This window comes from Pristis pectinata, chromosome 2 (genome assembly GCF_009764475.1).
Source record: "Pristis pectinata isolate sPriPec2 chromosome 2, sPriPec2.1.pri, whole genome shotgun sequence".
In the NCBI taxonomy this organism is placed as follows: Eukaryota; Metazoa; Chordata; class Chondrichthyes; order Rhinopristiformes; family Pristidae; genus Pristis; species Pristis pectinata.
Genome location: NC_067406.1, coordinates 86,345,242 through 86,358,428, shown reverse-complemented (window position 1 = coordinate 86,358,428; position 13,187 = coordinate 86,345,242). Strand labels below are relative to the sequence as shown.

General features: G+C 39.3%; 1 protein-coding gene across 1 annotated transcript in view; it reads right to left on the bottom strand.

The window, feature by feature from the left end:
- Window positions 1–13,187, bottom strand: part of LOC127581990 (mitogen-activated protein kinase 10-like) — a 200,465-nt gene that overhangs the window by 91,871 nt on the left and 95,407 nt on the right. The window contains 2 exon segments of the mRNA XM_052036874.1: window positions 6,294–6,463; window positions 7,778–7,963. Coding sequence (XP_051892834.1) covers window positions 6,294–6,463; window positions 7,778–7,900 — 293 coding nt within the window. The 5' untranslated portion in view covers window positions 7,901–7,963.

Genomic DNA, 13,187 nt, shown 5'->3' with positions numbered 1-13,187 from the left:
GGGCTGCTACTTGAGTACAATTGAATTCACACTCATCCCAGAGAGTGCAGAGTATTTCAACACATTCCTTCTGGATTGCAAAAGAGGTTGAGAGTCAGGAGGTGAGTTACTTGCCACAGGATATCTGGCCTCTGATCTGCTCTTTTAGCCGCAGTACCCATGTGGCTGGTCCATTTGTTTCTGTTCACTGGTGACCCCCTGGGTGCTACTGTTGGGAAATTAAATGGTGATAATGCTGTTGTTAAGGGGAGGTGATTAGACGCCCCTTTGCTGGAGACAACTGTTGTCCGGTACTCATGTGGTGCCAATATGACTTACAACTTCTTTACCAAAGCCTGAACTTTGTCCTGGGTCTTCATACATTCAGGCTCAGATTGCATTGTTGCCTTGGGAAACGTGAACGGAATAGTTCATGGACAATCCTCAACCAACATGCAAATGGGCACGTTGCAGCCTGCAGGACTCAATATCGAATTCTCCAACTTCAAGTAAATCACTCTTTCTTTCTGCTTAGATCAGAACCAGCCATTTCTGCCTGTTGCCATTTTACCTCATTTTTTGCTTTGTTTTTTTTCCCCTTTTTGTGTATATTCTGGCCTGCTGGGCATGTCCCACAGCCTTACCATTAGCAAGACAATACACAGACACAGAAGCATAATCTGCTTTTACCTGCTACTTACTTGAAATTAGGTCATCTGGTCTCGCCCTTTCAGAGATATTCCCTTGGTTCCACCCATCCTTCTCCCACCTTTTCTGCCACCTAAAACTAACTTTTCCCTCTTTCCCAGTTCTGATGAAGGGCCCCAGACGTGACGTGATATGAGTTTCTCTTTCCACTGATACTGCCTGGCCTGCTGAGTGTTTCCAGCATTTTCTGTTTTTATTTGGCTCCATAGCTTGTTGGTCAGGGTAAACTGAATGTTATGGCAAGCTAAGATGATATACAATATGTTGAGGTGGAGAACAACTCTGCTGCTGCCGATGGCCTGATGCACTTCCTGGACACCCATTTTTCAATGTTATATCTGTTCTCAATCTACCCCATTGACCATGATGGACATGCCCCACTAAAGGGTGACTTTCATAAGAACAGTGGACTTCTGCTTCACAAGGACTATGTGGTGATTACATCTATCAAGGTTGTCTTAGACAGATGCACCTGTGACAATTCCTTTGATGATGGTGAGGTTGAGGTTTTTTGCCTTGCATTGATTCTTAAACCTTCTCCCTGAAGCTCAGACTGGCATTTATGTCCTTTACTGCAGCCATTCCTCAATTTACAAAAGGGATGCATTCCTGGTAAATGTTTCACTAAGCAAAATTCCATAAATTGAAAAGGTTGGGCAAAGTGCATTATGGTTATTTTAGTACAGTGTATTCCTATGGGTGGAGAACAGTGTTCTATATAAAACATCAAAAAATAGGTTCGTAGTGAAAGACACATACCTCAATGAGTTAATGGTCTTGCAGAGAAAATTCATAGATTGAACATTAGTAAACATAGGTAAAGCTGTACTTGGTCAGCTAAATCAGTATTGGTGCAACCTGGCCACCTTCAGACATGGATATTGAAGTCACTACCCAGAGTACATGTTGAGCATTTGTTTTCCTTCATGCTTCTTCCAAGTGGTTTTCAACATGGTGGAGCAACATGTTAGGAAATGTGGATGGAAGGATGGCAGGGTGGGTGTAGGTGATGATTAGCTGGAGGGTTTCCAAGCCTCATTTGTCATGATCTCACAAGACTTCACGGGGACTGAAGTTGAGAACTCCCACTTCTAATCTCTTCTGAATGTATACCACTGTCCCACCACCTGAAATTGGTCCGTTCTGCTATTGGACAAGATGTAGCTGGAGATTTGGATGACAGAGTCTTTCATGTTGGCTAAAAGTTATGACTCCGTGTGTGACTTAAGTCAGGCAATCGCTCAAGCAGTCTGTCAGATATCTTTCTCAATTTTGGCACATCCTCAGATGTTAATAAGGACATCTTTTCAGGTTGAGCATATGCCAAGCTCTGTCCCCCTGTGATCTGTTGAGCTTTATTCTTGTTATACTTTGTCTTGGCAATTTGGTATAGAGTAGCTTGCTAGGCCATTTCAAAGGCATTAAGGGACCTGACATAAGCTTGAGTAACAGCACCTCATGAACTCTCTAAGCATACTGCAGTCTTTAGGACTCAATATCAAATTCAATAATTTCAGGCAACTCACTTTCTCTACTTGCATTAAAAATGCTTAGTACAACTGCAAAGTTATCCAGCTGTAATGTGAACTTGTTTATTCTCATTCCATAGACAATGCCAGATCTGTTTGGGCATTTCCAACATTCTCAGCAACAGTTCTGACCTGCATATTGCAGCTTTAGAAGTGCATTTTGTTTTTCTCTCTCTAAAACTACCCTTATTTATCCATTAACCAGACAGACAGGTAAATATTGAGATCTCCTGGACACCCTGGCCTCACCCTGAAAGAGATTTTCCCTTTATGAAAACCATCCCTCACCCACCCTTTCTGAGGGTGGGTGAGGGATGGTTTTCATAAAGGCAACAAGTGGCAATTTGTTTTCTCATTCCCAGTTATAACAAAGGTTCATCCACAAATCATTAACTCTGTTCCTCGTTCCACAGATGCTGCTTGACCTGATGAGTGTTCCTAACATTTTTTGCTTTTATTTCAGATTTCCAGCACCTGCAATTTTTATATATACCCTTATCCTTCTCTGCTCTACTGAGAACAATTTTATGTTATCTAGTTTCTCCACATAACTCAACTCTTTCAACACAGGCACCAGCCTCGTAAATCTCCTCTATGCTTTCTACAATGCTTTTTCATCCTTGCTGAAGTTTGGTGCTAAGAACTGAACACATTACTTAGCTAGGGGTTCATACAACGATGACAGTGAGACAGCAGAAACCCTGTGAGCAACCATGGCTCTACAAAGCTGCTGTCACTATCAGCACATTTTATTATTAATCCTTGGTGTGTTGTCAAGCTCTGGGAAAACTCCATATCTTGTACAGATATCCTCCAACAAAGAAATATTATAATATTGTAATAACAGAAACTGAAACTGTAATATCTTTGTAACAGTAAGCAGTGCTGTTAAATGAACCATTTCAAGCATAATCTTGCATAAAATTATAAATACAGAAGCATCTAACTGTGGCCAAAGGGCCCTGACACTTCTTGTTTGCTCATCATTTTTTAATTTTTACTTTTTTCTTGTTTTACCTATTCTACTGATGTTGAAACATAACTTATACTCAGCTAAATTGATTGTATGCTTCTGCCTCCTGCAACTGCGGAGCATCTATAAATTGGCTTCATTTTTAAAGCAGTCACTAGCTCCAAAAAACACTTTAAATGGTCAGATTTGAAGTCTAAGAAAAATCTAAGTTACAAAGGATGGCATAAAAAGAAAAAAATGCATTTATGTACAGCCCCAGCTCATTCTGAAGTGCTCTATAGCTAACAAAGCACTTCTCAAGTGTAGTCACTGTGGTAGTGTGAGAAAATTGGTATTTAGCTTGTGGCAACATCCTACAATCAGATCAGATTAGTTTATTGACATACATACCAAGATGCAATGAAATTCCTCTCTTGCATGAAGCTCACAAAGTAAACAGTATACTTGGTAATAATACATACAACAATAAGTACAGCAATGAGTACAGAACAACAAAATGGTGCAAAGATAGTGGTGCAATCTCTACCCTCCCACAAATAGCAATGTGGAAGAGGCCAGGTGATGTTGTCTGAGCAATAATTATTGGGCAATATACTTGGGATAACTTTTTGAAATAGTGCCATGAGGTCTTTTATACCCATCTGAGATTATAGTAAGGCAGTTTAATATCTCACCCACAAGATGGCACCTTGGGCAAACAGCATATCCTCAAAGACACCATGTGAGCCTGGACTCACTTGCTCAAGTATCTGGAATGGGAACTGAAACCAGAGTGGCCATAACAATACTTAATTTTCTTTTATTCATTTTTCAGGATGTGGGTGCTGCTGTCAAGGCCACCATTTATTGCACATCCCCAACTGCCCCTTGCGAACCACCCAGGCAATTTCAAAGAGCATTTAATATGTCAACCACTTGGGGCATGACTGAAGTTAGACTAAGTAAGGACAGCAGACTTTCTCACCCAATGGAAGCTAGTGAACCAGATGGGTTTTTACAACAATCCCATAGTCTTTGTGGTCATCTTTAAACAGATTAGTTGTTTTTCAAAATTCCACATGATTAACTGAACTAAAATTCCACAGCTTTCATGTTGGGAGTTGAACTTGGGAGTCTGGATTGTTGGTCCAAGCCTCTGGATCACTAATATGGTGACTTAACCACCTCTCCACTCTCAAACTTATTGTTAAGTCCTAAGAATAATGGTAACTATTATTCTGCTCTATCAATTCCCTTCATATTAATTAATGCCAAGACCAAATGCAGCTACAAAAAATTTCCACGGATTCAAGAAGCTTCTTATCGAGGAAAAATGAGACAAATCTGACTCATTGATCCTTAACATTCAGTTCTATAAATGGTTAACAAAGCCAGCAACACAATCTCACTGAACACTGCATGGACCCACAGAGCAGTCTACAGAACCCCAGGTACTGTAGATTATACAGGCATGTGACGGCTGCCAGCTTCTCCCTCTCACAAACCAGTGCAATTGCATGCTTAGTCCCAACAGATGATCAACACAAAAACAACAGCAACTGTCATTTATCTTTAATATAATGTCCTGAGGTGGCTTCCATTGGAGACACATTGATTGAGCAGCAAACCACTCAGTGAGTTGGCTAAAGGTACAATCAAGAAAATGGATTTTAAGAAGAGTTTTAAGAGTGGAAGGAAGTGTCACGCCGCAGAAGCTTAGGAAAGGCTAGATTATGACTGTGTTAAGCTATGTCATAAAGTGAGAAATAAATGTGGAGTTCCTACACAGACCCAAGTAGCTTTGAAAGGATAATTCCAAGGAGGGAATTCCCTTTTTCCTCAGTTCAAGCTGCCCTTCCTTTGCTATTGATTAGCTTAAATGTTTCACAACTCATCAGTAGGTAACTTTCATGTACTGTGGCAATATCTTTGAAAGGTAATAGAAATATTATATATTGTTTTGTTTCAGGAAACTTCAGCAAAGAGGATATGATTTTTAATGTAGAAACTCAGGAAGCCTGGAATGCATATGTAACTGTACTAAAACATTCTCAAGACATGCCAATGGATTTTTTATTGACTTTGCAAATAGAAAATGTGTTGTTAATTTATGTTTACTGAACAGAATAACTGGAATGTATTAGTGTATTTTGCTTTCTGTACAAGTTCAAGAACAAGTACAAATTTTAAATAATCTGTACTTAATGTTTTAAAAAGGCATCAGCCTAACCTGCCAAATTAAGAACTTGCATTAATCTATAACCATGCACAATTTCAGATCACAGCCAACAAAGTTCTCTTTACGTGTAGTCACTGTACTAATTCAGGGAAACATGTCAACTACTTCATGCACAGTAAGATCCCACAAACAGCAATGAGATAAACTGCAGGACAATTTGCCATTTTTGTTGAAATTGGTTGAGAGGTAAATAATGGCCTGGTCATCACAGGGAAGTTTTTTGTTGAATAACATTTTAGGATCTTTAAAATTCATCCAGATGGGGACTCAGTTTAACACCTTGTTGTTTTGTGGCTTGATCCCACTGCCTTCTGACTTAGCCTCTCTGAGCCAGAGATGGTACCCAGTAAGCTATTTTAATTGTCACAATTAAATACAGTGTTAACTTTGATGCTTCATTGGCTTTTTGAGTGTGTAAAGAATAAGTTTAATCATAAGCAATGCGAGTGTTCTATCAGCCACATGTAATTCCATTGAAAGATGTAGTTTCCCATTAATTCCATGAATCCTGGTGGCCGTGTAGTTGATTCACTGAACTATTACTCCAGGTTGAAAGTTGCATATGATGAATTCTATCCCCATGCTGTCTCCATTCATTTTGGGTGAAGAAACAAGAGGATGCCAGCAGACAGATTTGACAAAGCGTTGCTGGGAACACAGAGAGAGCTTGAAAAATGCCAAGGCAAGTCACTAATTTCCTGTAGGTTAATATTAGCCTCCTACAACTCTGACACAACAAATGAACCCCTGTTAGCATGGAAATAATTCCAGTCAACAAGTTTGGGAAAGATTTCTAATGTGCGGATCTTTGCTGTTCATGTCTTTAACTTCTTAACTCAATGCAGAAGGCTGAAGCATGCTTGAAACATTTACATTGTGTACTCACCATACAATTCCCTGAGCCCCAGAGCCAATGGGTTTTAAATTCTGGTAGCGTTTGAGAACTGTGAAGGTAGAATCGCCTACTTCTACGCTGTAGAACTGGTTGTCCACTTTGCTTTTACTCATGTTGTAATGTTTAGCAATATATGAAACATCCACGTGTTTACCAAATCCCTGCAATCACAAAGGAGTAATTAAGTACTACTGCATTGCTGAGATTTGCATATCATAGTGCTATTACTATCACAGTTAGCAAAGTAATTCTTAAATAACAATGTGCACTCTTCATACTATTGTCCCATTAGAACTGTAGAAAATTTATTCTCTAAACTCGTAATTGAAAATCCAAAACCATTGAACAAATTTATCTCGAAGCTTTAATTCTCAAAGCACTTTCTTTCCTCATAATGGTCCTGGATAGGTCAATAAAAATGGGGGCAGCTGCTACCCCTTAATGGTTCGCGTCTGAAACATTTCCAAGATCTTAATATCAATTGTAAAAGAAAGTAACTGGCTATGAAAGCAGTGAGATTTGCTCTTAATCTTGAACAGTTATGTAAGATTGTGTGAAACCAGTTAATTTCCTATACTAAGATAAAATATGGCTTTTGTTTTTATTTATAAATGAATTGTCTTCATTAAATTTCTGTTCATTCGTAATGTGGTTCATGGAAAAAATAAACAAATCTATTTGCCTTCTTATTAGTATGATCAATTTTCACAGTTTTTAATTCTAAATGCAGGTACCCCTTATTGTAACACAACTATGTAAAGAAAATGTCAGAGGTTATTTTTTTGTTTCAGCTTATTCATTGATGAGAAGTTACCAGTGAATTAGAGTTCTTTAGAAAAATTGCATCCATCCATCCAGCTGATTCAATTAAAAAAATTGCAGTGAACATTTTAAATAACTACAATACTGTAATGACAAGTCTAATGGTGTTTTTGGGACAGACCTCAGCAAGGGAAATACAGAAATCTTACCCAACCATATTCATAAGCAATGACCCCTTTGTATAGTGGAAATAACTATCCTCCATTTTAAAGAATTATTTTACTTCATGCAATGCCCTACAGAATTTGATCATTTTATTGGTAAGTAGGTAAAATTTAGAATTGCAACCAAGTCCTTCTATTGTGTACTGAGACAACATCAATGTTTACAACCCTCCAGTTTCAAAAACTTCCATTAACCATTTTTATGCTGTCATTTAACCAATATCTGCTTTAATACTGAGAGCCTTAATTCCACCAACATGTCTCCTATGTACCTTCTGAAAATTCAGATTAATATTGACTATATTTCATGTATTGATACATCCTATGAATTCTTGAATGAACTATATTAAGTTTAACAAAATAACTTGCTATTTCTATTCTGGCTGTATTTAACTAACCCATAATTCTTCTCAGTTTGTATTATTATCCCATATCACAGTGCGCAGAAACTTACTCACTACTAACGTTACACTAGCTGGACTATATTACCTGATGTACCCTTTTCTCCCTTTTTCGAACAGAGGTGTCACACAGGCAACCCTCCAGTCTTCTGGCACCACTTCCGCACCCACAGATATTTGAAAGATTGTGGTCAGAACCCAGTGACATCATCGGAGCCCGACTGCATTATCTTAAGAAGGATCCCGCCAGCACTGGGAAGGTGGTCCTTGCTGCCTGTAATTTAAAATATGGTCAAGTCGAGGCGGGAAGCCAGAGGGTAAGTCCCTGCTCTATTCTAACTGCTCTCCGCCTGGTTTATGCTGAATCCCACACCTCAATGATTCTGGTGACTGTGTGCTTGGTTATGTTAACATTTGAAAGAAATCTCTCACTAAGTGATGCACTTTCCCAATCAGCCTTTGTGGAACAAATAACATTGTCCTACAAAAGCATATTATGTAGAGTTGTTTTATGTGTATGAACCTAGAAATTCATGGCCTTTCCCGTATAGATCCTCCATAAGTCACACAGAAGTGTAATGGAAAAGCCAGAGTAAATGAACCCCACTTTTCCCCACCAGTTCCCGGGGGATTATATTTAATGTCCTTGACCACAACCTTGGAGTGACACATTGAGAAAATGGAGGTGCTCTGGGTTGTTGCTGGCTGCTCGCCTGTGCCCAGGAGATGTTTGTCAAGTGTCCATCTATCCCATGTGTAAAATGCCACAACAGATAACCCATACTTTGATTTGACAATAACAGGAAAAGTACCGACAGCCTCAGGAAGATAAAGTACCTCCTTGCAACAGTGATATTAATACAAATAAATCTTTTAAAACTTTAAAAGTGGTAATTTCAAATAAATGAGGAAAGAACTTAAACATTTAATTTGAGGAAGTTGGGTAGAGTAGTACTCAAAATCTATAAGAAGATACTGTTATGCATAGTGGCTTGCCACATACCAAAGACAACTGAAGAGTAAACAAACTTAACTGTTCATGTGAATATTATGTCGAACAAGTAATTAAAAACTAATTTCATGCAACCTCTAATATATGTAAAAGAGAGGCAGTCATAGAAGCAAAGAAAGTAGTAAGCACTGTTGTAAATAACAAATGCAGCAGTTATGTTTTCCAGAATTTAAGCAGCAAAGGGATTATCAAAGGAGATAATCCCATATGAGATCCCACAGGAATACAAAAATGGTGGCAACTGATAATGAACTAAAATAGGCAATGAATACTTTCTAGAAGTTTATACAGAGGAAATTGTTGGGATCAAAGTAACTACCATAGCAGCATCTGCAACTAAACTTTGACTTCACTTGCATGAAGATCACAGATGGAATCAAAACCTATGAATTCCAAAGGACAGACATTGTGCATCAGAAGTTGGTAAATTAAGACTACAGGCAAAAGCTATAAAATACTGGCATCATTTTGTCTGGCTCAGTTTTCACTAGATTACAAATAAATCAACAATATACCTGTGAACGGCAACATTTATTTAGAACTCATTTATTTCTTTAAAGTCACTTATTTCCATAATGTTTTCTATTACTTGACTGAGGTAACCGGTAGCAGCATGCAGGGCCAACACTCTTCATCTGTTTGGTTGTCTTTCTTTTAATTTCTTCCCTCCTATTCTTCAACTAAGCATGATAATGTGCTTGTCCAGCCTTTACATGTCAGCTGTAGAGAAAAGAATTGACTGAAAATGTTGATTTAATTGTTCCACCACAGATATTGATTGACTAGCTATGTTTCCAGTATTTTTTTTTGTAGAAAGAAAATACTGAAATTGCTGACCTAATGCAGGAATACAGAACAGAGGTTACAAATTTGTTCATTAAATTATTAATATGGATTAATATAGAATAGGGACCAGCAATATTAAATCACACATTAAGAAAAAAAAATCAGTATCAGTTAGAATTCCTTCTGGCCACCAGAAAAATAGCAAGACATGCACTCAGCTATATGGCACCACTGAGTGAAGACAGGATTTTCCTGCAGAGGCTTGATTTGACACATGACAGGGTTTTGGTGATTTTCCTGCCATCTAACCTCTGAATCATCAATGTGACTTTCTCTCATAAAGGGAGAAATTAAGTTTTATAGCAGTACTTAAAGGGGCAAAGCTTTGGAATTGAGAACTACAGAAAAGGAATCAGACATCTGAAATGGCAGAATAGATTAGTTGAGATGAAAGACGTTGATCTTGAGAAGCTTCTGTGAAGGTTCTGCAGACAGAGATAAGGCAGAGAGACAGATGTGGCAAAACCCAGAAAACAGAGTGGTGCAAGTACCATGAACAGAGGTGGCAGAAGCAGTCAGCACCACTTCAAACATCCTTTGCATGCCCACATTGTCAGATATAGCTAAGTAACTTCACAAGATTGGTCAAGATAGCTGAAGTTACAACCAACCATGCACTTCCAGAAAAATTGCTAGGAGAAGGAAGATTAAAAACTGTATTTAGGCCACTTAGTATCCAGGAGGAAAAAGCTCCTATTTCCTCAGCAGACACAGCAATATGGTGATGAGAAACAGGACATTTGGAGCAGACCTGTGAGAAACAGATAATTAGTGGAACAAGTCACTTATAGACATTCACTTTACTTTTATTGTCTCCTGACGTTGCTTGCTTATTTCTCGTAAATCACGTCCAAGTATTCTTTCTCTAACTTGCCTATGAACTGCACATACAAAAGCTGAATTACTCTCAAACACAACTTTGGATTTGCAGTGGCATTCCAAATCTGGTTCACAAATCCAGTGTGGCATCACTTTCCCATGCACAAGTCCAGATACACATGTTCAGATGTAATTAAAATGTAATTGTAATTAAAAGGTAATAGCTGAGTACCAGCTATTTATTGCCCTGCACTAGTGAACCAGATGGATTTTTACACAATTCAGTAGTTTCATAGTTATCACTAATGACACTGGCATTTACAAAAAAATCTTGATTAATCATTTTATCTAAATTAAAATGCATGTCTCTAGTTCAATGGTTCAAGCTTTTGAATGCTAGTCCAGTAACAACCATTATGCACGGCTCCCATATAAACTCCTCTCCTACCTGTATAAATATTACCTAAGAAATACTTTCCCTTGCCTAATGAATATAGAATGTAGAGAAAATTCCTAATGACCTCAACAATCATCTTAATTCACAAAGTTGGCATGTGAGGCATGAAAGAAATGTGGCAGCTATCTTAACCTGAAAATTTATGCACATGTATGACAAACTAGACAAAATTACATGGAACAAACGACCTTCAATTAACAAGAAGGGTCCAGAAGAAGGGTCCTGACCCGAAAAGTTGACCGCCTCCTTTTCTCCACGGATGCTGCCTGGCCTGCTGAGTTCCTCCAGCATCGTCATGTTTTTCATCTAGATTCCAGCAAGTAACAATCTGCTGGAGGAACTCTGCAGGTCAAGCAGCATCTGTTGGGGGCGGGGGGGGGGGGGGGGGTGGTTTATGAAATGTGAGACAGGGGCTGGCGGGTGACAGGTGGAAGCAGTCAAAGAAAAGTAAGGTAGATGGAGGTAGGGTGAAGGTAGGGTGAAGGTGGAGACAAGAGCTGGAGGGTGATAAGCAGGGACACAAAGGCTACAAGTGCTGAAGTCTGATATACTGGCCTGCAGTTAACTTTAAAATAAGCGACCTGAAAATGGAATAAATTTACAAAAAAATTCAGACCTTTTAGTCTGAAGCCACCAACCTTAGATCATGTGGTGATTTGAAAAGGTTATCTCTCGTGTCCTAGATTCAAGAAAATGGGCTTTCTAAAAAGGTACATGAAATGGAATAGAAAAATGAGGTCAAAGAACTTTTTAAGAGTCGTGTATCACTAATGGAAATTGGCTTCTAATAGGCTAGTGGGTCATGTGAAAGTGAAAGTGTAAGTAGACCTGCATAATGTGTACAGCACAGATCAACTGCTCAATGACTTGATGTATACTCCACTTAAGCCTCCTTCCACCCCCTTCAACTTATGGCATCAGTGTACTCCTCTATTCTTCCCATGTCTATCTAGCTTTCTTTAAAATGCATTTATTCATCTCAAATCCTGCTTGTACGAGTGAGCTCTGCATTCTAACCATTCTCTGAACAGATTCCCCTGAATTCCATTATTGTTTTCATTAATGTCAAGCAGAGGAAAGTCACACCCAGCCCAGAAGACTTTGCAAAGTCCTCCTGACAAACTACGGCATCTCAATTGGGGGAGCTATCCCACAAATGAGTCAAACAATGGCCTTACATAGTTGTATTCACAAAATTGAAGCCTACAGACAATGCACCAGCCTCCTCAATCACAAGTTGTGGGTCCATTTTGTTCCAATGGCAGGACAGAACCACCTTAGGTGGGAGCAGAATGGTATCCACTGGTCCCCAATATTGACTCCAGACCCCATGAAATGACATGGCATCAGGTCAATCATGGGCAAGGAAACTTCCTCTGATTATCACTTGCAGTCCTCCTTCAGCCAATGAATCAGTGCTTCTCCATGTTGAAGAAGTGCTGAAAGTGATAAGGACACAGAATGTACTCTGAGTGGGGGACTTCAATGTCCATCACCCAGAATGGCTTGGTAGCACCACCACTGATTGAGTGACTAAATCCTGGCAGACACAGCTGCCAGATGGTAGGATTGTGAGCAAACGAACATGAGGGATAAACTTACTTGACCTCATCCTCACCAATCTACTTGTGCTAAATGCATTTTTTGTGGAGATCAAGTCCCATCTTCACACAGAGAGCACTCTCCATTGTACAGTGTAGCGTAACAATCATGCTAAATGGGATAGACCCAGAACAGATTTAGCATAGCATTCATGAAGTGTTGTAGACCGTCAGCAGCAGCAGAAATGTACTACCAGAATCTGCAATTTCATGGCCCAGCATATCCCTCACTCTATCATCACTATCGAGCTAGAGGATCAACCTTGTTCAATGAGGAGGACAGAAAGATATGTTGGGAGCAGCATCAGGCACACTTAAAAATGAGGTGCCAGTCTAATGATGCTCCAATATAGAGTTACACATGCGCTAAACAGCACAAACAGCATGCTATGGACAGAGCTAAGCAAACTCACAACTAGTGGATCAGATCAAAGCTCTCCAATCTTAACACTTCGTCATGAATGGCAGTGGAAAATTGAATAACTAGAGGAGGAGGAGGAAGCTCCAAGAGTATCCACAGCTTCAGTGATGGCGGGACCCAAGATGTGAGCGCAAAAGACAAGGCTGTGGCAGTCACAACAACACATTCAGCCAGAAGTCCCGAATCCAACTCAGCTTCCTACCAAGATTCCCCACCATCGCAGAAGCCAATCTTCAGCCAATTCCATACACTCCATGTGATATCAATGAAGAGATGAGCACACGGAGACAGCAAGAGCATTCCAGTCATAGTACTGAAGACCAGACCTCCAGAACAAGCAAG